This window comes from Hyla sarda, chromosome 1 (assembly GCF_029499605.1).
Source record: "Hyla sarda isolate aHylSar1 chromosome 1, aHylSar1.hap1, whole genome shotgun sequence".
In the NCBI taxonomy this organism is placed as follows: Eukaryota; Metazoa; Chordata; class Amphibia; order Anura; family Hylidae; genus Hyla; species Hyla sarda.
The window spans coordinates 310189843-310216010 of record NC_079189.1 but is presented as its reverse complement, the minus strand read 5'-3'; the positions used below and the strand labels follow the sequence as shown (position 1 = coordinate 310216010).

Sequence of the window (26168 nt, the reverse complement as noted above, 5' to 3'; positions counted from 1 at the left end):
CAGGCTAGACATACACCTTAGCTTGCCAAAAAAATCCAGCATGGCTGATAAGACTTTCGGCGTCAGACAAAGCAAATCCTTGTTCGTACATTTAAAGATGGTAGTCATCTAAAAAAAAAAAAAAGGGTATTTGGCTTACCATTATTTTAGATGTATGGACAGCCTTAACTGTGTAACCTCTACAAATGTAATTAGTGTGTGCTTAACAAATGTGAAGAATGTAGGTTGCTTTGTAGAGATTAAATCTCACAGTTAAATCCATATTCTACAATGAAGTACAAAATAGTAATAGGGATACTAAATAAAAATCTTTCTTAAAGGCATCATCATAAAAAAAATATGTAAAAAAATTACCAGACGACCAAGCTGTAGCAGAACTTCTTGAATAACACTTTGCACAGTGTTCTCATGGTGTACCGGAATGGATATATAAGCCACACCCACTCTAGGAATAATAAATGTCAAACATAGGTAAAGAGAGCAAACAAGCAACAGAGAAACATTTCATGAAGAAAGCAATAAATATCTTCGAATCAGACAGTCACTTTACAATTCCTCTTATTTGTATTAAGTTGTAATATAAGATTAATAAATGTGGCATTCACCAATCTGGACCTTTCTTGAAACTGAGGTTTATTAAAACATCATGGCAGATGGACAGCACAGGGCAACAGCCGTTTCATGCACGTGTGCTTCTTTTGGCCCTAACATAACAACAGTACTTCAACCCTTCACAAACTTAATCAGCAATACACATAATTACACCACATATAGAAATTATACTCAAAATATCCCTGTCCATAACTCCACTTACAGGCTATAGGAAAAGTATTATAAAACCAAAAGTTCCTTAACACAAGGTAGTATAGTAAAAAAAACAATTATAAATAAATAAATACTTGTGTCACTAGTTCACTCTAGAAAACTATTAAAGGGGTTATCCAGGGAAAAACATTTTTTTATATAACAACTGGCTCCAGAAAGTTAAACAGATTTGTAAATTACTTCTATTAAAATATCTTAATCCTATCTGTACTTATGAGCTGCTGAAGTTGAGTTGTTCTGTCTAAGTGTTCTCTGATGACACCTGTCTCGAGAACTGTCCAGAGTAGAAGCAAATCCCCATAGCAAACCTCTTCTACTCTGTGCAGTTCCTAAGACAAGCAGAGATGTCAGCAGAGAGCACTCTTGCCAGACAGAAAATAACACGTCAACTTCAGTAGCTGATAATTATTGAAGGATTAAGATTTTTTAAATCTGTTTAACTTTCTGTAGCCAATTGATATATATTTAAAAAGAAAAGTTTTTTTTTCCTGGAATACCCCTTTTGATCTCGCCTAGAGCCTTTTTTTAAATAATCCAAGTCTTTTTGTAATAATAATTTATGGTGGTTTTCCTTTCCATGTGTTTTATTTACACATAGTAGACCTATCAATTGTAAACCATGAAAATCCCCTCCGTGTACCTTCCGCATATGTTTTATAAGACGTGAGTATTCCTTACCTGTCGCCAAGCAGTCGGAGTCAGAACATTTATCTACTGACTCCACAGCCCTGATTATACTGCATGATCAAGAGCACCACTGAAGAAGTGTTGTGTCTAAACAGTATTATGTGCTGAGAAAACCTGTGGTGTGGCAGGGTGTCGCTGATTCCCTACACACAGGTCATAAGTTTTAAGAATATACAATGCATTCTAAAAAGTCTTCAGACCCTTTATTGTTTTTTACATTACTGTATGTTATGTTGAGGCTTAAATATAAAAAAAAAGAATAATTCATGTTTTCCCAATCATTCTGTACTCAATACCTCCTAGTTACAAAAATAAATAAAAAAACGGAAAAACACAATGTTTGAAATCTTTGCTTCTGAATCTAAAATATTGCATGAACAGTATTCAGACCCTTTAGTCCGTACATAGTTGAAGCACCCTTGTAAGCATTTACAGCCTCCAGCCTTCTTGGGGATGATGGCACAAGGTTTGCACGCATAGATTTGGGGATTTTCTGTCATTCCCTGTCAGGTTGGATAGGGACAATCGGACAGCCATTTTGAGGTCTCTACAGAGATGGTCGATTGTGCTTAACCAACAAAAAAAGTACCAAATAATTAATAGTACAATGGGAAGGTGCCTAAAACGTAACTTAAAAGCCGTAAGTCATTAAAAGCCACCAAAAATCAAAACTTGTGCTCACGTGCTAACCCAAAGATAAGTAGAACTCAATGGTTAAAACTCTTTAGATACAAGGATTAGACACGTCTACTGCAGGGGTATAGTCATCCTACCAGAGTGTAAACAATATATGCTCCCAACGCGTTTCTACCACGCTTAAATAGTGTCCTCAGGGGAGACAAACAGCAATGCGGGTAAAAAAAACACACACACACACACACACACACACACACACACACACACAGGGTGGGCCATTTATATGGATACACCTTAATAAAATGGGAATGGTTGGTGATATTAACTTCCCGTTAGTGGCACATTAGTATATGTGAGGGGGGGGGGGGGAACTTCAAGATGGGTGGTGACCATGGCAGCCATTTTTAAGTCGGCCATTTTGAATCCAACTTTTGTTTTTTCAATAGGAAGTGGGTCATATGACACATCAAACTTATTGGGAATTTCACAAGAAAAACAATGATGTGCTTGGTTTTAACATAACTTTATTCTTTCATGAGTTTTTTTTTACAAGTTTCTGACCACTTATAAAATGTGTTCAATGGGCTGCCCATTGTGTTGGATTGTCAATGCAACCCTCTTCTCCCACTCTTCACACACTGATAGCAACACCGCAGGAGAAATGCTACCACAGGCTTCAAGTATCCGTAGCTTCACGTGCTGCAGAATGGGCAAAACAAAAATTGGAACAGGACCCTCAGTTTAAGCAGACGATTTTGTTCAGTGATGAGGCAAACTTTTCTGTGAATGGTGAAGTTAACAAACAAAACCACCGCTATTGGTCTGACACTAAGCCACATTAGATAGATCCCTCCAAGACTGTTGGAACACAAAAATTGATGGTATGGTGTGGTATATGGGGTACAAAGATACTGGGGCCATTCTTCATCAATGGAAATCTCAAGGCCACTGGATATGCGAAATTGCTACATGATGATGTGTTTCCCTCTTTATGCACTGAAGCTGGCACGTTCCCTGAGTTTTTCCAGCAAGATGGTGCATCACCACATTATGGGTGTCAGGTCTGAGCATTCCTAGATGAACAGTTTCCTGGAAAGTGGATTGGTTGTCGTGGGCCAGTTGAATGGCCCCCAAGGTCTCCCGATCTGACCCCCTTAGACTTTTATCTTTGGGGTCATCTGAAGGCAATTGTCTATGCTGTGAAGATACGAGGTGTGCAGCACCTGAAACTACGGATACTGGAAGCCTGTGCTAGCATTTCTCCTGCGGTGTTGCTATCAGTGTGTGAAGAGTGGGAGAAGAGGGTTGCATTGACAATCCAACACAATGGCAGCACATTGAACACATTTTATAAGTGGTCAGAAACTTGTAAATAACTCATGAAAGAATAAAGTTACGTTAAAACTAAGCACATCATTGTTTTTCTTGTGAAATTCCCAATAAGTATGATGTGTCACATGACCCTCTTCCTATTGAAAAAACAAAAGTTGGATTCAAAATGGCCACCATGGTCACCACCCATCTTGAAAAGTTTTCCCCCTCACATATACTAATGTGCCACAAACAGGAAGTTAACATCACCAACCATTCCCATTTTATTAAGGTGTATCCATATAAATGCCCCCCCCCCCCCTGTATATATATACCTATATATAAAAGAGATAATGGAGCAGCAGCACAACCAAATTGAAATAATAATGGTGTAAGCTGCCAACCAACCTCGATCACAGGTCCATGTTCCAGACAAAAAGGAAAAAAATGGCTGAAGCACTCAAAGGTCAGAAAAAAAAATGTGGGTAGCTTTATTCCATAGTAAAATACATGCAACGTTTCTGCTGCCTGTGCAGCCTTTATCAAGCATACATAGTGACTGAAAGCAGTGGTATATATATGGTCATCAATTACATTAAGTGAACATACAATAAAATTGGTAATTAGTAACAAATATTAAAACAGCAAGTACAAAATAAAGTGCATACATGAAAGTTAGGGATGTCCCGATACCGATACTAGTATCGGTATCGGGCCGATACTGCCCATTTCCATGGTATCGGGGACTCGTTCAATGTCCCCGATACCATGTCCGATACCTGCTGCCGCTCTGCTGCCCTGTTCTCCCATCTGCATCATGGCGTTCTATGGATGAGCATGTGACATACACGTGACTCCTCCTCCCCTGCGGCCAGCGTGACACGCTCCTCCATAGAACGCAATGATGGGGACGGGAGGACGGAGCAGTGGAGCGGCAGAACCCGAGAGAGGACAGCCGCAGGTGAGCTGTCCACAAGGGTGAGGGCTGCTGTCTAACGAAGGGTCCTGCTAATGTCTAAAGGGGGGGCCCTGCTGTCTAAAGGGGGGCCCTGCTAATGTCTACAGGGGGGGGGCCTTGTTAATGTCTACGGGGGGGGGGGGCCTTGCTAATGTCTACGGGGGGGGGGGGGGCCTTGCTAATGTCTAAAGGGGGGCCTTTCTAAAGTCTAAAGGGGGGTCCTGCTGTCTAAAGGCGGGACCCTGCTGTCTAAAGGGGGGGGGTCCTGCTAATGTCTAAAGGGGGGCCCTGCTAATGTCTAAAGGGGGGGCCCTGCTAATGTCTAAAGGGGGGGCCCTGCTAATGTCTAAAGGGGGGCCATGCTAATGTCTACAGGGGGCCCTGCTAATGTCTAAAGGGGGGGGCCCTGCTAATGTCTAAAGGGGGGCCATGCTAATGTCTAAAGGGGGGCCATGCTAATGTCTACAGGGGGCCCTGCTAATGTCTAAAGGGGGGGGCCCTGCTAATGTCTAAAGGGGGGCCCTGCTAATGTCTAAAGGGGGGCCCTGCTAATGTCTAAATGGGGGGGCCCTGCTAATGTCTAAAGGGGGCCCTGCTGTCTAAAGGGGGGGGCCATGCTTATGTCTAAAGGGGGGGCCATGCTAATGTCTAAAGGGGGGGGGCTGCTAATGTCTAAAGGGGGGGCCCTGCTAATGTCTAAAGGGGGGGCCCTGCTAATGTCTAAAGGGGGTCCTACTGTCTAAAGGGGGGCCTTGCTAATGTCTAAAGGGGGGGCCCTGCTAATGTCTAAAGGGGGGGGGGGCCTGCTAATGTCTAAAGGGGGGGCCCTGCTAATGTCTAAAGGGGGATACTCCCTACTATTATAGGCAATCTTACAGCAGAGTCACCTGCACTAACTTGGATTTATATGTAGATGGTGCAGGTGACCCGGTTTCTACCGCTGCTCACCATGTGAACATAAGCGCAATCTCTCCGAAGACATCGGTTTTGCCGCCAATGAAAATTTCCTGTTCTGCCCAATGGAGAAGAGAGAAATTTTGGCTCATACTACAGCAGCCCCCCTCCATTGTACACAACAAGGACCCACATATCAGCACAGTAAGCAGCGCCAGAAATCGAGTCACCCTGCTGTCGGATTCCCTTTAAAATAAAAGTACTCGTACTTTGTATCGGCGAGTACTAGAATTACAGTATTGGTACTCGTACTCGGTCTTAAAAAAATTGTATCGGGATATCCCTAGTGAAAGTTCAAAACATCAATCGCCATTTGTCAATATATTGCAGTGTACAGCAACAGTGTTTATATTTAAAAACGCATCATATAGATGAAAATACACTTGATGGCTAATCAAATTATATCTATAACACATGGGAGGCAATGGTTGGGGCGGAGTACTCACGGGGTGATTACTGTAAATATGGAGAAACCACGCTAAGGTGGCCTGTAGATAACAGCGGATGCGCAGCAGCCGAAGGAAGGAGGAGGTGTCTGCCAATCAGAATGAAGAAAAGTGAGTCACAGGGCCGTGGCTGGATCCGAGGCAAGCGCATGTGCACTGTGTATTAACCCCTTGAGGACGGAGGGTTTTCCAGTTTTTTGCACTTTTGTTTTGATGGCTTATTTTTTGCGCCACCAATTCTACTTTTTATTGAAATCAGTCATTTTACCCAAAAATCTACGGCGAAACGTAAAAGAAATAATTGTGCGACAAAATTGAAAAAAAAATGCCATTTTGTAATTTTGGGGGCTTCCGTTTCTACGCAGTACATTTTTCGGTAAAAATTACACCTCCTCTTTATTCTGTAGGTCCATACGATTAAAATGATACCCTACTTATTTGATTTTGCCTACTTGTTTGATTTTGCCGTACTTCTGGAAAAAATGCTCGGGTAGGTTGACCATACCCCTGCAGTAGACGTATCTAATCCTTGTATCTAAAGAGTTTTAACCCTCGAGTTTTACTTATCTTTGGGTTAGCACATTTTCTGATTTTTGGTGGCTTTTAATGACTTAGTAAAAGTTACGTTTTAGGCACCTCCCCATTGTACTATTTATTATTTGGTGCTTTTTTGTTGGTATAATATTGCTGGGAGTGATTTTGACCCTCTTGTAGGGTTTAGTACATTTGCAATTGTTTTCTCAAGGATATTCACAGAGTTGTCCACAAGCCACTCCTTTGTTTGTTTTGGCTGTGTGATTAGGCTCATTGTCTTGCTGGAAGGTGACCCTTTGGCTCAGTCTGAGGTCCTGAGCACTCTGAAACAGGTTTTCATTAGAAATATTAACTAGGCTCCCTGTCCCAGCCACTGAAAAACACATTTACAGCATAATGCTGCAACCACAGAGCGTCATTGTTGGGATGGTATTGTGCTGGTGGTATGGTATGATCAGTATCTAATATCCTCCAAACATGATGCTTACAATTGAGGGCAACAACTTTCATCTTGGTTTCATCAGACCAGAGAATCTTGTTTTTGTTTTTTTGTTTGTTTTTTTGACAGTCATAGGGTATGTTCACACTGCGGAATCTCCAGTCGTGGAATTCCGCTCGCGAAGATTCAGTCAGGTGGACGTCGCCGAAAATACTTTGACGGTAGGACCGCAGGGCACTGCGGCTATGCAGTACTCACGGAATTGTCCGCCGCTGAAATTTCGCAGTGTGAACGGGTTTTGCGGAAGACCCATTCACACTGATGGTAGTGTTCACTGCGCGGAATTCTACTCGTGGAATGAACGTACCATTAGAGTCCTTTAGAAGATTTTTTTTTTTTGGGGAAACTCCAGGTGGGCTTCCATGAATCTTTTACCAAGTAGAAGCTTCTTTCTGGCCACTCTGCTGTAAAGCCCAGATTGTGGAGTTCAGCAGTGAATGTTCACCTTCTGGAAGCTTCTCTCATCTGCACATAGGATCTTTGCAGCTCAGAAAGCGTGATTGGGTTCTTTGTTATTTCCCTTACCTGCCACCAAGTCCATTCTCCCGTGTTTACTCCTTACTCTAAAATACATTGTCAGCTGCAAGACCAGACAGGTATGTTTTTTCCAAATGGTGTCCAATCAACTGAATTTACCACAGGTGACTGCAATCACGGTGTAGAAACATCTCAGAGATAATCAAGGGAAATATGAAGAGCCAAAGCGTAATTGGCCAGTATGCAAAATGTTAGCTTTTCCTTTGTAATAAAAACAAAAACATTTAATTCTGCTTTTGAATTCTCTTTATGGGGTACTAAGTGCAAAATGATAGGGAAAATAGATCAAATTCCAAAGGCCACAACATATTAAAATGTGAAAAAGTGAACAGGTCTGAAAACATTTTAAATGCATTGTATACAATATTTTCTATCCGTGGAAGTTTTCTGCTTTCTATAACGCTGCCTCCTTTCTTTGGATTAAAAAAAAAAAGAAAAAAAAAGAAAAAAAAGGAGAAATAAAGAGAGAGTGAGAGAAAGCAAGAGAGTGTATGAGAAAGAAAAAGAGAAATTATCATTTGCAACTTTTTTTTACCCTTTTTTTTTTAAGCTTGCACTTTCTAAAAAGTAAGTTTACTTGTGCAAAAGTTATATTGTTGCACAGTGTATAAAATGTGCACTTTTTTATGCACTTTGTTGTTGTGTTTGCCACCTTTTGAGTACAGTGGATTTCCACAAAAATTATTCAACATAAAAAAAAGAAAAAAAAAAGTCACATCAATATAGGTGAAAACTTAAAATGGAAAACACTATTTAAGATTCAAGGAGCCGAGAATACAGGTAAACAACTCCAACAGCACTCAACTAGGCACCAGGAGGGTATTGATTTGGCCAATCCATCCACAATGGGGGAGGAAGTATTTAAGGGTTGTTCTGGAAGCTTGAACCTCTGGCTATTCTGGATTACAACACGAGGAGTCATTTGGCTTCCCCCTTACAGGCGAGTGCTGATAGAGCTGTTCATCCATTTTCGCTGGTGCTTGAATTTTAAAAAGGTGCACTATAAACAAAGTTTTTTTTCCCTCTCATGTACAGTCCAGGTTGCTGCAAATTGCAAGTCTATTAAGGATACCTTATATATGCATATGCTTGGAGGTAAGTTTAGGTACACATGATCATATTCGTCAAGCAAAGAATCAGAACATCTGCCATATTTGCCATCAAAAGCCAATTCACATAAGGCAATGGGATAATAAAGAGGTTCTGTGAAACTAAAATTGCAGAATTCTACATTCCAACTACTGAATACCAATGGGAAATACAGCAAACGAACAAATGTACAATTCAAGTTTACCGGTGTATTTTTATAAATACCATTCCATTTCATAACATCTGTAGTAAAGAAAAGGGATAATAAAAATAATAATTCTGGACAACAATCCAGGTAAAAGCAAATCATGCAGAGATGCCAATAGCATATTCAGCCACAATTCAAAGGCATAACAAGAACGCATGATTCTACAACATAAAAAAAAAACCACAAGAATACAACTTTCCACAGTCACCACATCCTCCTTGAAATGGTCAATTTATGTGATGACAAATGTCATACATCTTCCTGTTTTGAAGTAAAAAGACAGTTAACCCATTTAACAAATGCTTACATCCATACACATTAACATTAGAACAGCAAATAGCACAGGAAGAAGAAGCAAAATGTCTCAAATAATAAAGCAGTATTTACTGCTGCTGAGACAACAAAAAGTTCAGTAAAAGATCAATGTATTGAAAACAGGATAAAGTGGTAAGAGCAGAAATATAAATCATCTGTCCCTGTCATCCAGTAAGGCGACTTAGAATTACCAATCAGTATTATTCTTGAAAATATCATCTAAAATCAGGGACACAACTATACAGAATGCATAGAAAGCAAATGTCCCAGTGAGGGTCCAAAAAGCCCCCTGTCTCATAAAAGGTCAGCTGCACTATGAATGTTAAAGATTTTGCTTTATGGCTGAGCAGCATTAAGTTACTCTTCTAAAATCTATAAAAAAGTCACTTGTTACCTAAAACGCCATTTCACTTATTTTTATTAAAATCCAAGCTAGTATTTATGCATGTAGATCAGTAATGTAACCTACTTCATCCAGCCAAGATAAACTTTTATGACTTCCCGCTCCTTTGGCTTTGCCCTGATTATCCAAGCTTCCGGAGTTGCCTCTTTGAACACTGAACTGCCTTTGCCATCATCTGTAGCTCCATTTCTGTTAATGATGTCATCAGAGACCAATGTCTGCTGAGTCAGTGTCTGAAGCTCATAATCCTGTGGGTCATCAGGAATGTAAAATGCCCGCAAGGAGGCCTCCTGTAACACGGGGACAAAATGTAAGCTTTCCAGTCATCAAATCTTACAAGCTGTTTATTTTAGTTTATGAGCATCTGTCATCGTTTTCTAGTTATAATCAATGTGATATTACAGAATATCTCCCATGGGTGTATTCCATTAAATTAGATCTTTTTTTAGTGTCCTAGTGGGCTGTTTGTTTCGTTTATTATTTTTTTTAATGTTTTTGTAAACTTAGAAGTGAATGAGTGTAAGGAGTTATCCTGTCTCTGAACAAGTCTAAAAGCTGAAGCTTCTGTGATGACATTCACCATCAATCGCTAAAGAAGAAGTTATTAAATCATATATTCCAAAATGGCAAGACTGCTCATTTATTAATGCACAAGCATTTAGAATAAGATACATAGAGAATCACATAATGAGTTAATGGGGATATGGAGCATTAGAAAAACAGAATGGAAAAAAAAACGTATAGGTGTGGGTGTCTGTTTGGCTTGCCCAGTTTTTTAAGTGTACAGGAGTCAGCGAGCCTTCCTCATATTTTATTTTTAGAAAAACAGAGCCAGTTTCTTAAAAAAATAATTAAATAAATAAACAGTACCACCCCTGTCATCAGGTAACGTGTGGCATTGCAGTTCAGTTCCAGCGACATGAATAGAGCCAACTAGTAATACCACACACAACCTGAGGACAGGGGTGGTGTTTTTGGAAGAAATTAGCTCTGTTTTTCTATTCCCTTTTAAAAGAAAAATTGTCATCAATGTCACCACATTAACCTGCTGCTACAGGTAGGTAGTGATGACAACCATACTTACGTGTCTGCCATCTGGGCTACCTTTCTTCCAGCAACTTCATCTGTTCCCTCCGTTCGGCCAGCAGGCTCAGGGCACGGGCTGAGCTTTGTGATGTCACAACTGCTGTTTCTCTGCAAGGCCCTGCTGCGAACAGAACTAGGGAAACTGCAGCGGTGACATCACAAAGCTCAGCCCGTGCCCCAAGCCTCCTGGCCAAATGGAGGAAAGTGATGAAGATACCAGGAGAATGGGAGCATGGAACACAGACACTTAAGTGTGGTTGTAGCAGCAGGTTAGTGTAGTGACACTGCACTGATGAGTGCAGTGTCACTAAGGACAGTGGTATGGTATGCAAAGTGCATTACGTTTTTATCACTTAACAAGATTTGCACAAACATATAGACCAGAATGATTTTGGAAACCTATACTCAAACTGGAAAATGGGCTAATAAAATTAAGTTTACCACTACTTCTTCACTTTTTGCAATTCTTGGAACAGAGATCATTCTAGGCTGATTCCGCTTTACCGCATCATGACCATCGTAAATCTTCAAAGTCTGTTTACCTAAAATAAAAAATAACTATTAAGCCCAAGTGATACATCACATCAAACACATATGAGATATACCAGTAAAGTTGACTGCTAGATTAAACCATTTACATGAAAGAGATGATCAAATTTAGGAGTTTTTAGTTTAGGAAAAATAAATAAAAAATTAGGGGCAGTATAAATATCAGGGGGCAGTACAGAGATCTATAACAAGGAGGCATCCTCAATATCTAGAGAAAATAATGTTTTGACAACCGCACAGATAAGAGTTCTTAACTGTAAAAGCAGTGAGTATGGAACTCTCTGCCAGGGGAGAGCTTGAAAGGGTCCTGGACATGTTTCTGCACAGTAACATTACAGGTTAAGCATACTAGATTTATAGGGACATATCATTGATCTAGGGACTTATTCTGATTGCCATATTGAAGTCAGGAAGAAATGATGCCCCTGGTATGGGGCAATTGGCTTTATGAGGGCTCGGTCCTCTCAAACTAGCCTGATCAGCTTTTATGAGGAGGTGAGCTCCAGACTGGAGCAGGAGCAATCGCTGGATGTTGTATATCTGGATTTTTCCAAAGCATTTGATACAGTGCCACATAAAACGTTGGTACATAAAATGAGAAGGATTGGGCTGGGGGAAAATGTGAGCAAGTGGGTAAGTAACTGGCTCAGTGATAGGAAACAGAGAGGGGTTATTAATGGTACTTGGGGGACTGTTACTAGTGGAGTACCACAGGGGTCAGTCTTGGGTCCTGTTCTATTTAATATATTCATTAATGACCTTGCAGAGGGGTTGAATAGTAAAGTAGCAATCTTTGTAGATGATACTAAATTCTGTAAAGTGGTAAACACTATAGAGGACAGTGCACTGTTACAAATGGATCTGGATAGGTTGGAGGTTTTGGGCTGGGAAGTGGCAGATGAGGTTCAACACTGATAAATGTAAGGTAATGCACAGGTGGAAGAAAAATCCGGGCTGGGATTATGTATTAAATGGGAGAACGCTTGGGACAACAGACATGGAAAAGGATTTAGGGGTCTTAGTTAAAAGTAAATTTAGCTGTAGTGACCAGTGTCAGGCAGCTGCTGCCAAGGCAAATAAAATCATGGGGTGCATCAATAGGGGCATAGAAGCCCATGACAAGGAAATAATTCTACCGCTGTACAAATCACTAGTCAGACCACACATGGAATACTGTGCACAGTACTGGGCACCAGTGTACAAGAAAGATCTAGTGGAGCTGGAGAGGGTTCAAAGACGGGCAACCAGAGTAATGCGGGGAATGGGAGAACTACAGTACCAAGAAAGATTAGCAGAATTGGGGTTATTTAGTTTAGAAAAAAGAAGACTTAGGGGAGACCTAATAACTATGTATAAATATATCAGGGGGCCGTACAGAGATCTCTCCCATGATCTATTTATACCCAGGACTGTATCTATAACAAGGGGGCATCCTCTACATTTAGAGGAAAGAAGGTTTCTACACCAGCACAGATGGGGGTTCTTTACTGCAAGAGCAGTGATACTGTGGAATTCTCTGCCTGAGGAGGAGGTCATGGTGAACTCTGTAAAAGAGTTCAAAAGGGGTCTGGATGCATTTTTGAAGAACAACATAGCTGGTTATGGATACTAGATTTATAGGGACAGAACGTTGATCCAGGGATTTATTCTGACTGCCATATTTGGAGTTGGGAAGGAATTTTTACCTCTAGTATGAGGGATTTTGCCTTCCTCTGGATCAACTCAGTAGGGACTCATTAGGGTTATAGGTTGAACTTGATGGACTCTGGTAATTTTTCAACCTTATGAACTATGTTACTATGTTACCTCATAAGCATTTTTTTTTTTTTGCCTTCCTCTGGATCAACACACTTGGGACAGAAAAATGGTTAAAATTTATAGATTCTTGTCTTTTTCTAACAACACAATCTATGTAACAATAAAAATGAGGTAATGTATGATCTGTGTTTTGAAATATTGTAAATTATCTAATGGATATATTTATAATCCTCACCCCAGACAGGCAAGAGTTTCTTAATGGATATAGGCATTTATGGTCACAATCACTTAGAAATTAGTTGAGGTGTCCATATGTTCATTCAGCCAGCAGCTATTACTCTGTTCCACACTTAAAGGTTTGGCTTGGCTGAACATTAAAATTTTGGAAATCGAGAAAGAGGAGCTCAACTGCTGCTGGATAGGTGTGGCAGTTGTTTTTATCCGAAAAGCAAAAGGGTCAGGCAATTGAAATTCAACATGCTTGATCTTCATCTCCTTAACTTAATCTGTCGGCAGAAAGTTTGGAGGCTCCCATACATGAGAGAGCTGGCTGATCCTGCAAAAATTTGGATGGCTGGCTTCTCAAAAAATTGTATAGGGATGTCAATAATTGGCTAATGTAAACAGGCCTTTACAACACAAACTGATCCAATGGCCACAAACATATTGACTATATACAATCTTTACTAAAACACATTAAAAACTTAAATTCCACATACATACAACTTTTTTGCCACAGCAGTCACATATTTTGCGGTATCAAAAAGTATAAGATTCTGTGGCTGAAGTATTGAAGCTTAGGTTAGATTGCTGCACTATTCCTTGCACATTTAATGCAGTTTCTAACCTATTAATCTTTGTGAAAAAAAAACATGAAATATACAAATCTGCATGTAGCAAAACTGCATTGATTTAACACATAGTAGGGCAGTAGTAGTTTCTATTACACTACTGTCAACCAAGCTGTAAAAGCAAAATACACATGAAAACTGCCAATAAAATGAAGTAAACAAGTGACATTAATCCTTAACCCCTTAAGGACCAGGCCATTTTACACCTTAAGGACCAGAGCGTTTTTTGCAAATCTGACCACTGTCACTTTAAACATTAATAACTCTGGAATGCTTTTAGTTATCATTCAGATTCCGAGACAGTTTTTTCGTGACATATTCTACTTTAACTTAGTGGTAACATTTTGTGGTAACTTGCATTCTTTCTTGGTGAAAAATCCCAAAATTTGATGAAAAAAATAAAAATGTTGCATTTTTCTAACTTTGAAGCTCTCTGCTTGTAAGGAAAATGGATATTCAAAAAAAAAATTTTTGGGGTTCACATATACAATATGTCTACTTTATGTTTGCATCATAACATTTTAGACTTTTTACTTTTGGAAGACACCAGAGGGCTTCAAAGTTCAGCAGCAATTTTGAAAATTTTCACAACATTTTCAAACTCACTATTTTTCAGGAACCAGTTCAGGTTTGAAGTGGATTTGAAGGGTCTTCATATTAGAAATACCCCATAAATGACACCATTATAAAAACTGCAACCCCCAAAGTATTCAAAATGACATTCAGTAAGTGTATTAACCCTTTAGGTGTTTCACAGGAATAGCAGCAAAGTGAAGGAGAAAATTCAAAATCTTCATTTTTTACACTCGCATGTTCTTGTAGACCCAATTTTTGAATTTTTGCAAGGGTTAAAAAGGATAAAATTTTTACTTGTATTTGAAACCCAATTTCTCTCGAGTAAGGACATACCTCATATGTCTATGTAAAGTGTTCGGCGGGCGCAGTAGAGGGCTCAGAAGGGAAGGAGCGACAAATGGTTTTTGGGGGGCATATCACCTTTAGGAAGCCCCTATGGTGCCAGGACAGCAAAAAACAAACACATGGCATACCATTTTGGAAACTAGACCCCTCGGGGAACGTAACAAGGGGTAAAGTGAACCTTAATACCCCACAGGTGATTCACGACTTTTGCATATGTAAAAAAAAAAATATTTTTTTTTACCTAAAATGCTTTGTTTCCCTAAAATGTAACATTTTTAAAAAGGGTAATAGCAGAAAATACCCCCCAAAATTTGTAACACAATTTCTCCCGAGTACGGCGATACCCCATATGTGACCCTTAACTGTTGCCTTGAAATACGGCAGGGTTCCAAAGTGAGAGCGCCATGCGCATTTGAGGCCTAAATTAGGGACTTGCATAGGGGTAGACATAGGGGTATTCTACGCCAGTGATTCCCAAACAGGGTGCCTCCAGCTGTTGTAAAACTCCCAGCATGCCTGGACAGTCAGTGGCTATCTGGCAATACTGGGAGTAGTTGTTTTTCAACAGCTGGAGGCTCCGTTTTGGAAACAGTGGCGTACCAGACGTTTTTCATTTTTATTGGGGCGGGGGGCTGTGTAGGGGCATGTGTTTTTTTACTTTTTATTTTATTTTTTGTTAGTGTAGTGTTTTTAGGGTACAGTCACACGGGCGGGGGTTCACAGTAGTTTCTCGCTGGCAGCTTGAGCTGCGGCAGAAAATTTGCCGCAGCTAAAACTTGCAGCCAGATACTTACTGTAAACCTCCGCCCATGTGAGTGTACCCTGTACGTTCACATTGGGGGGGGGGGGGGGAACATCCAGCTGTTGCAAAACTACAACTCCCAGCATGTACGGTCTATCAGTGCATGCTGGGAGTTGTAGTTTTGCAACAGCTGGAGGCACACTGGTTGTGAAACACCGAGTTTGGTAACAAACTCAGTGTTTTGCAACCAGTGTGCCTTCAGCTGTTGCAAAAGCTACAACCCCCAGCATGTACAGACAGCGGAAGGGCATGCTGGGTCCTGTAGTTATGCAACAGCCGGAGGCATACTAATTTGGCTGGGGATGCTGGGGATTGTAGTTCTGCAACAGCTGGAGACACACTGGTTTGCTACTTAACTCAGTGTGCCTTCAGCTGTTGCAAAACTACAACTCTCAGCAGTCACCGACAGCCAACGGGCATGCTGGGAGTTGTAGTTATGCAACCACCAGATGCACCACTACAACTCGCAGCATGCACTTTAGCTGATTTTGTAAGCTGGGAGTTGTAGTTATACAACAGCTGAAGGTACACTTTTCCATAGAAAAAATGTGCCTCCAGCAGTTGCAAAACTACAAGTCCCAGCATGCCCATAAGGGAATGCTGGGAGTTGTGGTGGTCTGCCTCCTGCTGTTGCATAACTTCAGCTCCCAGCATGCCCTTTTTGCATGCTGGGAGCTGTTGCTAAGCAACAGCAGGAGGCTGTCACTCACCTCCTGCTGCTGCTCCACGCCGCCGCCGCGCAGGTCAGTCCCATCACCGCCGTCGCTCCTGGGGCCCCGATCCCAACAGGGACGCCGGGGATCTGGGTCCCCAGCACCCGGGGTCTTCTTCCCGCACCCACTCACGTCCTCCGGAAGAGGGGCGGCGCGGGTTGCGGGAGTGACACCCGCAGCAGGTGCCCTGATTGTTCGGCCGGGAAATCAGGGCGATCGTGAGGTGGCACCAGTGCCACCTCACCCCTGCTGGTAATGGCTGTTACCCGATCAGCCAGTAATTCCGGGTCACCGGTTCACTGGAGGCCCGATTGACCCGGAATTCGCCGCAGATCGCTGAACTGAATTGTCCAGCGATCTGCGGCAATTGTCGACATGGGGGGACATAATGACCCCCCTGGGCGATATGTCGGGATGCCTGCTGAACGATTTCAGCAGGCATCCGGCACCGGCTCCGCTCCAGCTAGCGGCTGGGGCCGGAAATGCGCAGGGCTTATCCATACGCCCTGTGTCCTTAAGGACTTGGAACCGGGGTGTATGGATACGCCCTGTGTCCTTAAGGGGTTAAAGTGTACACCTCATGAAACAAACTTTTTATATATTAAAGGGGTTCTCTGGTGCTTAAACATCCTCTCCCCTATCCAAAGGATAGGGGATAAGATGCCTGATCGCGGGAGTCCCGCCGCTGGGGACCCCCAGCATCATGCACGCGGCACCCCGTTTGTAATCAGTCCCCGGAGCGTGTTCACTCCGGGACTGATTACCGGCGACTACAGGGCGGGCGGCGTGTGAAGTCACGCCTGCTCCGGCGTGTGACGTCACGCTCCGCCCCTCAATGCAAGCCTAAGGGAAGGGGCGTGATAGCTATTTGGATAGGGGATAAGATGTTAAAGCACCGGAGAACCCATTTAAAGATAAAGACAACTTTTTAATTGCTTTTATTTAAAAAAAATTCCTCCTTTCATGTTTTTTTTTTTTACTTTAAAAACTTCTCCACTAGGGGTCTCCCTAGCAATCCTGTCAGCAAGCATTTCGGACTCAGTGAGTGTGTCTGAAATCAGCTCAGTGCAGCTCCCAGCCTGTCAGACAGAAAAGCAGGAGGGAGGGAGGGAGCACTGAGCTGTACTCAAGCAGGGATCAAACAGGGAGCATACATTCCCTCTTCTGTTTTTCTTGTTTCTCTCCCCCCTGTTTTGATATATCTCCCCCTATGGGGCCGTCTCATTCACCTCGACATAGAGTGGGGAAAGAAGTCCACAGACGCGTGCTTCTCTCTCCGCTTGTTCTACTGATCAGTATGGGTCAGAACACTTGGACCCCAACCGATAAAAACTAGGACATGTCAAAAGTTCTTAATAATGACAGGTACACCCTTAATATTTAGTGGTTGGAGGAAAAAAAGTTGACACTGCATAATTACTTCATGAAATGTTTTTTGCATATTTATTTTTTTAAGGCTAAAACTGAACAGAAAGCCCAGTACCGCTATTTAAAAGATACATGTGTGCTATTCCTGTGTGAGCTTTAAATAGGCACTGTCACTTTGAAAAACTTTAGAGATATCCTAGAGACACTCAGACCTCCACCGATCAGGAGAACAGGGCATGTGCTCCTCTCCTCGCTGTGTGTCACGGGAAACACGTACCATAGACTTATAGTGAGAGTATGTCTTGATTATGTGACAGAGCTGGGTGGGAATTCGAAGATCTCAGACTTCTCCCGTCTCTTTTTTACCTACTGGTAATTGGTGGTGGTCGAAACACTCAGACTTTCACCGAAAAAGTTTTTCCAAGTGACAGCGCCCATTTCAAGTTCACACAGGAATAACACAAATGTAAACCACATAAGTAATGAATAACTAAACAATCAAAATAACAAAATAAATAAAAAGAAAATGTAAATATGTGACCTAATAAGGCTACAACCCAATGAAAGTATTGCACCAATAGCATTTTGGTTATTAAATAAAAGGGAAGAGACTGTCTTGCTTATCACTTTTCAACATTGGTGGAGGTCCTAAAGGTTCACAACATACAAAGAGGTGAAATCTGCAGGGGAACTATTTTAAATTGTGAGGATCCTGAATGTTGTTCTGCCTTCATTTAGATCAACTTTTTTAAATCTTAAAACGTTGTAAATGTGAAAGAGAAACTAGAAAATGCTTGTATAATGCAGCTAACTAATCTATATGTCACTTCCTGTCTGTAATTAGATTTAGTCACTTCAAACAACTTCCCTCCATGAGATAATTTAGGTGATCTGTAAAATTTTTGTAAATCACTTAATATACTAAAAATGACTTAGCCCAGAAACACAGCCACTAGGTGTTTCCTTTGCCTACAATCTGCTGTCCAATTTCTGTCATTTAGCTTAGCACAAATCTAGTAACAGAGAGACCAAGACAAAACACAGGAAGTGGGGGCAGAGCTTAGTTAGTGCTATGCACTGTAGAGAGGGAGACAGCCTAAGCTATGTAGCACCAAGTAATGAACCTGCCTCAATCCTCCAGATAATGCACACTGTCCAAAGTAAATCAAGGCTTCCCTCTCACGCTAGCAGCAGTTCAGTGCTCAGTGTAAGCCCTTCCTTGTTGTTATGCTGCTGTTCATATTACTTAGGGCTGTGAAAAGAATAAGATCTCTCTTGCTGTCAAAGGTCAGGGAACATTCTGCTCATCACCATAGACATGAGATTATTGATGAAATCCCCCACCAGAACTTTTATGTCTACAGCTAGCCTTAGTATTGAAAAAAGGCTCCTTACATTATGTGAATAATATGGCATTACTTGCAAAAGCAATTTCTACAGTCCTGGGTATCATAGATGTGTTTAAAAAGTCTGATATTTGTTCAACTGTCTAATTAAGCAGAAATCAAGTGGTTAACCTCCAATATGGCACAGCGCCTGCTAAGACAACACTTATGCGTTTAATATTTATCATACAGACAGACAACAGACACTCGCTAGTTGAAGCTTCTGCATGTCTAATGAGCACTTAGCTTCTATTAATAATTGATGGACGAGACCTTGCTTCTCAATTGGACATTTGCCCTAAAAAAATCTCAAGTGGGAAATCATCCTAACCCATAGTGCACTAAAATGCTCCAGAATGAAATAACAGGAATGAATTTAGGGGGCCCATTTATCTTTTGAGCCTTTTTTTGCTTATATTTGGCGTGTGAAATGTCGCACGTGCCCCATAACAGGGGCACATGCGACATTTCACACACCAAATATGAGCAAAAAAAGGCTCTAAAAGATAAATGTCCCCCTAAATTCATTCCTGTTATTTCATTCTGGAGCATTTTAGTGCACTATGGGTTAGGATGATTTCCCACTTGAGATTTTAGTTTTTTTCCTTTTTTTGGGGCTACTTTTGGCTGTAAGTCAAAGTCTGTAAGTCAAAGTCAATTTCAGTAAGATCAGGCAAAAAAATTAAACACAAGGCAGTCATCTGGGATCCAAATTCCTTAGAATTTTTTTTAAAAAGGTTATAAAAAGTATTTTGAAAATACTATGTCAGAGTCTGAAAGGCTGTAACAGAGAGGAAGTGATCTATAGATCAGTTATATATAATATACCAGCATTTTCTTTAGAGCTATAAATAGAAACCATTCCTTGCAAGAACATTTACTATGCTTAAAAGGATTTCCGGACACACACAAAGGAGGTGGGGAGTTCTAGGAAACTAATCCAAGGTCTACTACAAATCTTAGCTAGAGCTTTTCCTGTGCCTGACTATTCCCAACTTAGAGTTTCCTTCCAGTTTTTATGTACATTTATAGGCACGGGGCAGATTATGATTGTAACTATGTTTTTGTTTTTAGGGGTTTACATATTGGTTTTATTGGCACTGTAGGAAATCCTGTCCTACTTTTTATATTACATTAGACAAGACCTGCCATGAACTTTGTAAAATATGGCCAGAATAGACTCAGACCTAAAATTAATATTTCATGTCTGTTAGAAGTTGTAAAAAAATAATTGTGTATGGGAGATATATATATATATATATATCAAAAGTGAAGCTGAGTTAATTTTATTTAAACACTGATAAATCATTCCTCTTCGTGTTAACAGCCTGAAAAACAATGCTAAGAAGACCTAGATGGCGTTATAAAACAAATATGATATTTCTTTTGTGGGGGAACCAGACAATACCCCAGACTATTACATCATAGTTGAATGTGTTTGGGATTACTTGGATGGGAAGAAATAGAAAATTCCCCTACATTCTAACTGAACTTCGAAAAATGTTGCCAAAACAAATGGAAATTGTAATAAATTTGAAGAGTGGATAAACAAAATAGTAAAAATGGATGTCAACCAAACAATTATGGGGCAGTTGCCTATAGTAACCAAGCAGCTGCACTGCTTTTCCTCTACACAGGTTTTCAGTTAACTGGACATAATTTGGAAAGACACAACCCTGTCATGATAAGGTCTCATGGCTGACAATGTATGTTAAAGCAAAAACCAAGCCATTGTGGAAAGAATTTGCATGCAGAGTTCAGAGACAGGATTGTGTGAAACCACAGATCTGGAGAAAGGTAAAAAAAATATATATATATTCTGCCGCACTAAATCTTTCCAATAGCACTGTGACCTTTATAATTCTTAAATGCAATTAGTTTGGAACAATCAGGCCTTTAAGTTTAACTGGCTGCCCCACCAAACTATGGTACTGAGGGAGATTGGCCTTGGTAAGAGAGGTAACCAAAAACCTATTGCTCATTCTCGCTGAATTCCAAAGATCATGTGTGAAGATGGGAGAAACTTCCAGAAGGTAATTTCCCTAAAGCCCATATGGTAGACTGCTGCAGAGTGGCTAGAAAGAAGCCTCTCCTTGGTAAGAAACACATGAAAGCCTGGCTGGAGTTTGCAAAAAAGCACCTAAAACAATCAGACTGTGAGGGTGTATTTTTAGCAACTGGAACAGGAGGACTGGTTAGGGAAAACTGAATGGAGCACCAGGAATATTATTAATGAAAACCTGATTTAGAGAATTTTGGACCTCAGACTGGACCGAAGGTTTACAATCCTACAAAGCAATGACCCTAAGTACATTGCTAAGATAACATAGTAGTGGTTGAGGAGAAACTCTGAATGCCCTTTAGTGGCCCTGCCAGAGCCCTGACTTGAACCCAGTTTAACCTTCATGAAAAGACCCATGAGTACCTGTCCACCAATGGTCCCTTATGAAATCGGACCAAGCTTAAGAGGATCTGCAGAGAAGAATGGCAGAAAATTCTGACCTTGCTAATTGCTCATGCCCATTTCCCATTTTATGGTAAAACACAAATTTTGCTGGGGGACGCCACATTGCATAATTTATCAATGCTATGAGATACAGAAATAAAATTAATGTGCATCTGTCACAGCTCCATACGAGGAACAGAGCTGCAGACCTCAGCTGAGAGGGCACAGGCAGATAAGAAAAACAGTACCTTTTATTCAGTGTAGCTGTAGTTAAAAGGGTATTCCAGGCAAAACCTTTTTTTATATATATCAACTGGCTCCGGAAAGTTAAACAGATTTGTAAATTACTTCTTTTAAAAAATCTTAATCCTTCCAATAGTTATTAGCTTCTGAAGTTTTCTGTCTAACTGCTCAATGATGATGTCACATCCCAGGAGCTGTGCATGATGGGAGAATATCCCCATAGGAACTGCACAGCTCCCGGGACGTGAGTCATTAGAGAGCAGTTAGACAGAAAACAACAACTCAACTTCAGAAGCTAATAACTATTGGAAGGATTAAGATTTTTTAATAGAAGTAATTTACAAATCTGTTTAACTTTCCGGAGCCAGATGTTATATAAAAAAAAGTTTTGGCCTGGAATACCCCTTTAACATATTGCCATTGTTATCTACAGTTAATTCAACCAAACAATCAGAGAGAGCATCCAAGTTGCAGCAGCATGATTACTGCACACCCTCACCTGCTCTCAGTATGGAGACACATCAATTTGGTCCAGACAGGCAGAAGGCAGGCAGCTGTAACTCGACAAGCCTCTCCGGTTTTTTGTTCCATTAGAAAACAATGGCAATATAAGTTAACTACAGCCACATTAAACAAAAGTACTGTATTGTCTTTAATGCTAAGGGTAGGCAGCTCTGTACTAAATATGGAGGAAACACTTTAAAATAAGCCTTTATTTAATTAATATTAAGAATAGCAATAAAGAATTAAAAATAAAATCAAGACAGACTGTCAAAACATGACAAATGTTACTGTAAAATTAAGTAACGCATACTTGAATCTGCAGATGTAGGAGTTTCCTTAACCGATACTTGTGTTGTTCCCTCTGTTTCATTGTCATTGTCTGTCAAAAAACAAAACAAAAAAAAAAAACATTTCAATTTTGCCTATAAAAACTCTTGTACCTCAACCATGAAGATTTATTTAGTTTTCAATCCCCTATGGTAACATCACAGCTAAAAGCAACTATATACACACTGCATGAGCTTAGACAGTCCATCTAGTTATGTAGACAAAATAAAATGTATAGGAAGTTTATAACTCCATGTCATATTGAGGAAAAACTATGAATGTAATAAATGGAAATAGAAACAAACCCCCCATGAAACATAATTGCTTATTGCAAGTAACAGGTGTTATTTTCAGGGAAGTGGTTTTTCTGTTTACAATTGCTTTAGGCTGTTTCTATTCACCCTATGGCTATGTTTACACAGAGGAATGTCTGTGCGGAATTCTGCAGGAATATTCCGCACGGAAATTCTGCTGCAGCAGAGTCCAATTGATTTCAATGAGATTCTGCTTCACTGGGCACATGGTCGAATTTCCACACCAGATGTGTCTAATGCAGAAATCCAGATTGCGCTCAGAAATGCATAGCCATCTATGATCGGTGCATTTCTCAGCGGTCCTAGTGCCCTCCGTATTGTGCATCTCGTTAAAACCTTTGCCCTTGACAAAGCTGGTTGTATTTTGGAAAACTTTGGGGAGGTCTAGTTGTGACACGTTTTAAAAAGAATGGTGATAAAAGAGTGGCATGATTTAGGATAGGAACAGGGAGAAACATGGAAAACGATAGCCAACAGAGATTGGAAACCAGCAGTCAGTGGACTACAAGTAAATAAGTGGCCATTGGACATCTTTGAATATTCCGCCATAGAAATATTGATAAACATCTATACCATTTGCCATATGCCATCACCTTGTGCTTTTAATACACTACTATATACACTGCTCAAAAAAAATAAAGGGAACACTAAGATAACACATCCTAGATCTGAATGAATGAACTAATCGTATGAAATACTTTCGTCTTTACATAGTTGATTGTGTTGACAACAAAATCACAAAAATTATCAATGGAAATCAAATTTATCAAATTTGTCACACTCAAAATCAAAGTGGAAAACCACACTACAGGCTGATCCAACTTTGATGTAATGTCCTTAAAACAAGTCAAAATGAGGCTCAGTAGTGTGTGTGGCCTCCATGTGCCCGTATGACCTCCCTACAACACCTGGGCATGCTCCTAATGAGGTGGCAGATGGTCTCCTGAGGAATGTCCTCCCAGACCTGGACTAAAGCATCCGCCAACTCCTGGACAGTCTGTGGTGCAACGTGGCATTGGTGGATGGAGCGAGACATGATGTCCCAGATGTACTCCATCAGATTCAGATCTGGGGAACGGGCGGGCCAGTCCATACCATCAATGCCTTCCTCTTGCAGGAACTGCTGACACACTCCAGCCACATGAGGTCTAGCATTGTCTTGCATTAGGAGGAACCCAGGACCAACCGCACCAGCATATGGTCTCACAAGGGGTCTGAGGATCTCACCTCGGTCCCTAATGGCAGCCAGGCTACCTCTGGCAAGCACATGGAGGTTGCAGGCAGCAGAACATTCTCCACGACATCTCCAGACTCTGTCATGTCTGTCACATGTGCTCAGTGTGAACCTGCTTTCATCTGTGAAGAGCACAGGGCGACAATCTTGGTGTTCTCTGGCAAATGCCAAACACTACGTTGACAGACAAAGCAAACCTTCTTGTCACAGCTCGCATTGATGTGCCATCCTGGATGAGCTGCACTAACTGAGCCACTTGTGCAGGTTGCAGACTGTCTCATGCTACCACTAGAGTGAAAGCACCGCCAGCATTCAAAAGTGACTAAAACATCAGCCAGGAAGCATAGGAACCAAGAACTGGTCTGTGGTCACCACCTGCAGAACAACCCCTTTATTGGGGGTGTCTTGCTAATTGCCTATAATTTCCACCTGTTGTCTGTTCCATTTGCACAACAGCATGTGAAATTGATTGTCAATCAGTATTACTTCCTGAGTGGACAGTGTGATTTCACAGAAGTGTGATTGACTTGGAGTTGCATTGTGTGGTTTAAGTGTTCCCTTTATTTATTTTTTGAGCCGTGTGTATTTTATTTATGTATGTATGTATGTATAGAGATATATATATATATATATATATATATATATATTTGCACCAAGGGGGTTATTATTTTAAGAATAAAGAAATTATTTTAGGATAGTTAAAGGGAATCCGGTCCTGAAGGGTGCAAGTTTTTTTAATAAAAAATTTTTTTGAAAGTATTTATTTTTGGCAAATTTTTAAACAAACAAAACATAAGAAAAACTCTCTAGGTGACACACCAAGAGTGCCCAAAATGTAACAAGACAAAGTTCCATAGTACGCGGACATACATACAATCCGCATAGTGACCTAAATCTTGGGAGCAAAGTCACCCAGCATAGCAATAGTGCAATATGACAATAGGGCCAATAGCGTGACCCCTGGAGTACAACAGCCCAACACATACATGACAAACGCCCACACACACAGCCAAACAGACTCAAGGGAAACTCTCTCCATTGCTCTATATAAGCCCCCAAAAATGGCCTAAATGAGGCCGGAGTACTCAACCTCTCCGGAGGGTCTGTCGATGCCTCCAACAGTACCCGGCATCCAAACCTTGTCAGATTTTTTAGGGCACTTGCAACTTAAAGGGGTACCCCAGTGGAGAACATTTTTTTAAATCAACTGGTGCCAGAAAGTTAAACAGATTTGTAAATTACTTCTATTAAAAAATCTTTATCTTTCCAGTATTTATTAGCTGCTATATATTACAGAGAAATGTCTTTTCTTTTTGGATTTCTTTTTTTTCTGTCTACAGTGCTCTCTGCTGACCCCTCTGTCCGTATCAGGAACTGCCCAGAACAGGAGAAAATACCCATAGCAAACCTATGTTGCTCTGGACAGTTCCTGATACAGACAGAGGTGTCAGCAAACAGCACTGTGGACAGAAAAAAAAATACAAAAACAAAAAAACTTTCTCTGTAAAATACAGCTGCTAATAAGTACTGGAAGGATAAAGATTTTTTTAATAGAATGTTATCTGTTAATCTGTTTAACTTTCTGGCACCAGTTGATTAAAAAAAAATGTTTTCCATCGGAGTACCCCTTTAAGTACAACGTATGATATAACGGGACATACTTGTTAACCCCTTAAGGACCAGGCACGTATGAGTTCGTCCCTGCACCCTGGGTCTTAAGGACCAGGCACGTACTCATAAGACCGTGGGAATTTCGCATCCCGCCGCGCAACAGGCGGGTTGCGAAACCGGACGCCTGCTGAAATCGTTCAGCAGGCGTCCGAGGCAAACGCCCCCCCCCCCCCCCTCCCCCCATGTCGATGATCGCAGAAAATCGCATGTCAATTCAGACATGCGATTTTCTGCTATTCCGGGCTGATCGGGTCTCTGGTGACCCGATCAGCCTGGAAAATAGTGATGATCTGACCTGTCAGTGACTACCCAGATCATCTTGCAGGGTAGGAGTGAGGTCGCAGTGCTGCGACCTCCTCCTATCCCCTGCCATTGGTAAGAACTGATTCTGACCAATGGCAGAGCAGGACAGTGGGTTGCCATGGCAACCCCTTGTTCTGGCCACCCCTGGATGTCACGGGGAACATGGGGAGAAGATGGAGGTCGGTACCTGCAGGAGAAGATGGCTGGGAACAGCTGATCGTCGCTGCAGACTGCTGGATCCTGGCTCAGGTAGGGAAGCGACGTGGGGTGGGGGGGGGGGGGGGGGGGAAT

At 41.1% G+C, this 26168-nt stretch overlaps 1 protein-coding gene across 2 annotated transcripts in view; it reads right to left on the bottom strand.

Annotated features, from left to right (window-relative positions):
* Positions 1–26168, bottom strand: part of DGKQ (diacylglycerol kinase theta) — a 200338-nt gene that overhangs the window by 61659 nt on the left and 112511 nt on the right. The window contains exons 7-10 of one of the 2 annotated variants that reach the window (XM_056518256.1): positions 22339–22407; positions 10930–11030; positions 9469–9692; positions 355–445 (exon numbers count right to left, since the gene is read on the bottom strand). In XM_056518256.1, the coding sequence (XP_056374231.1) occupies positions 355–445; positions 9469–9692; positions 10930–11030; positions 22339–22407 (485 nt within the window). The remainder of the gene's footprint in view (positions 1–354; positions 446–9468; positions 9693–10929; positions 11031–22338; positions 22408–26168) is intronic. The other variant, XM_056518257.1, reaches the window with a different exon arrangement.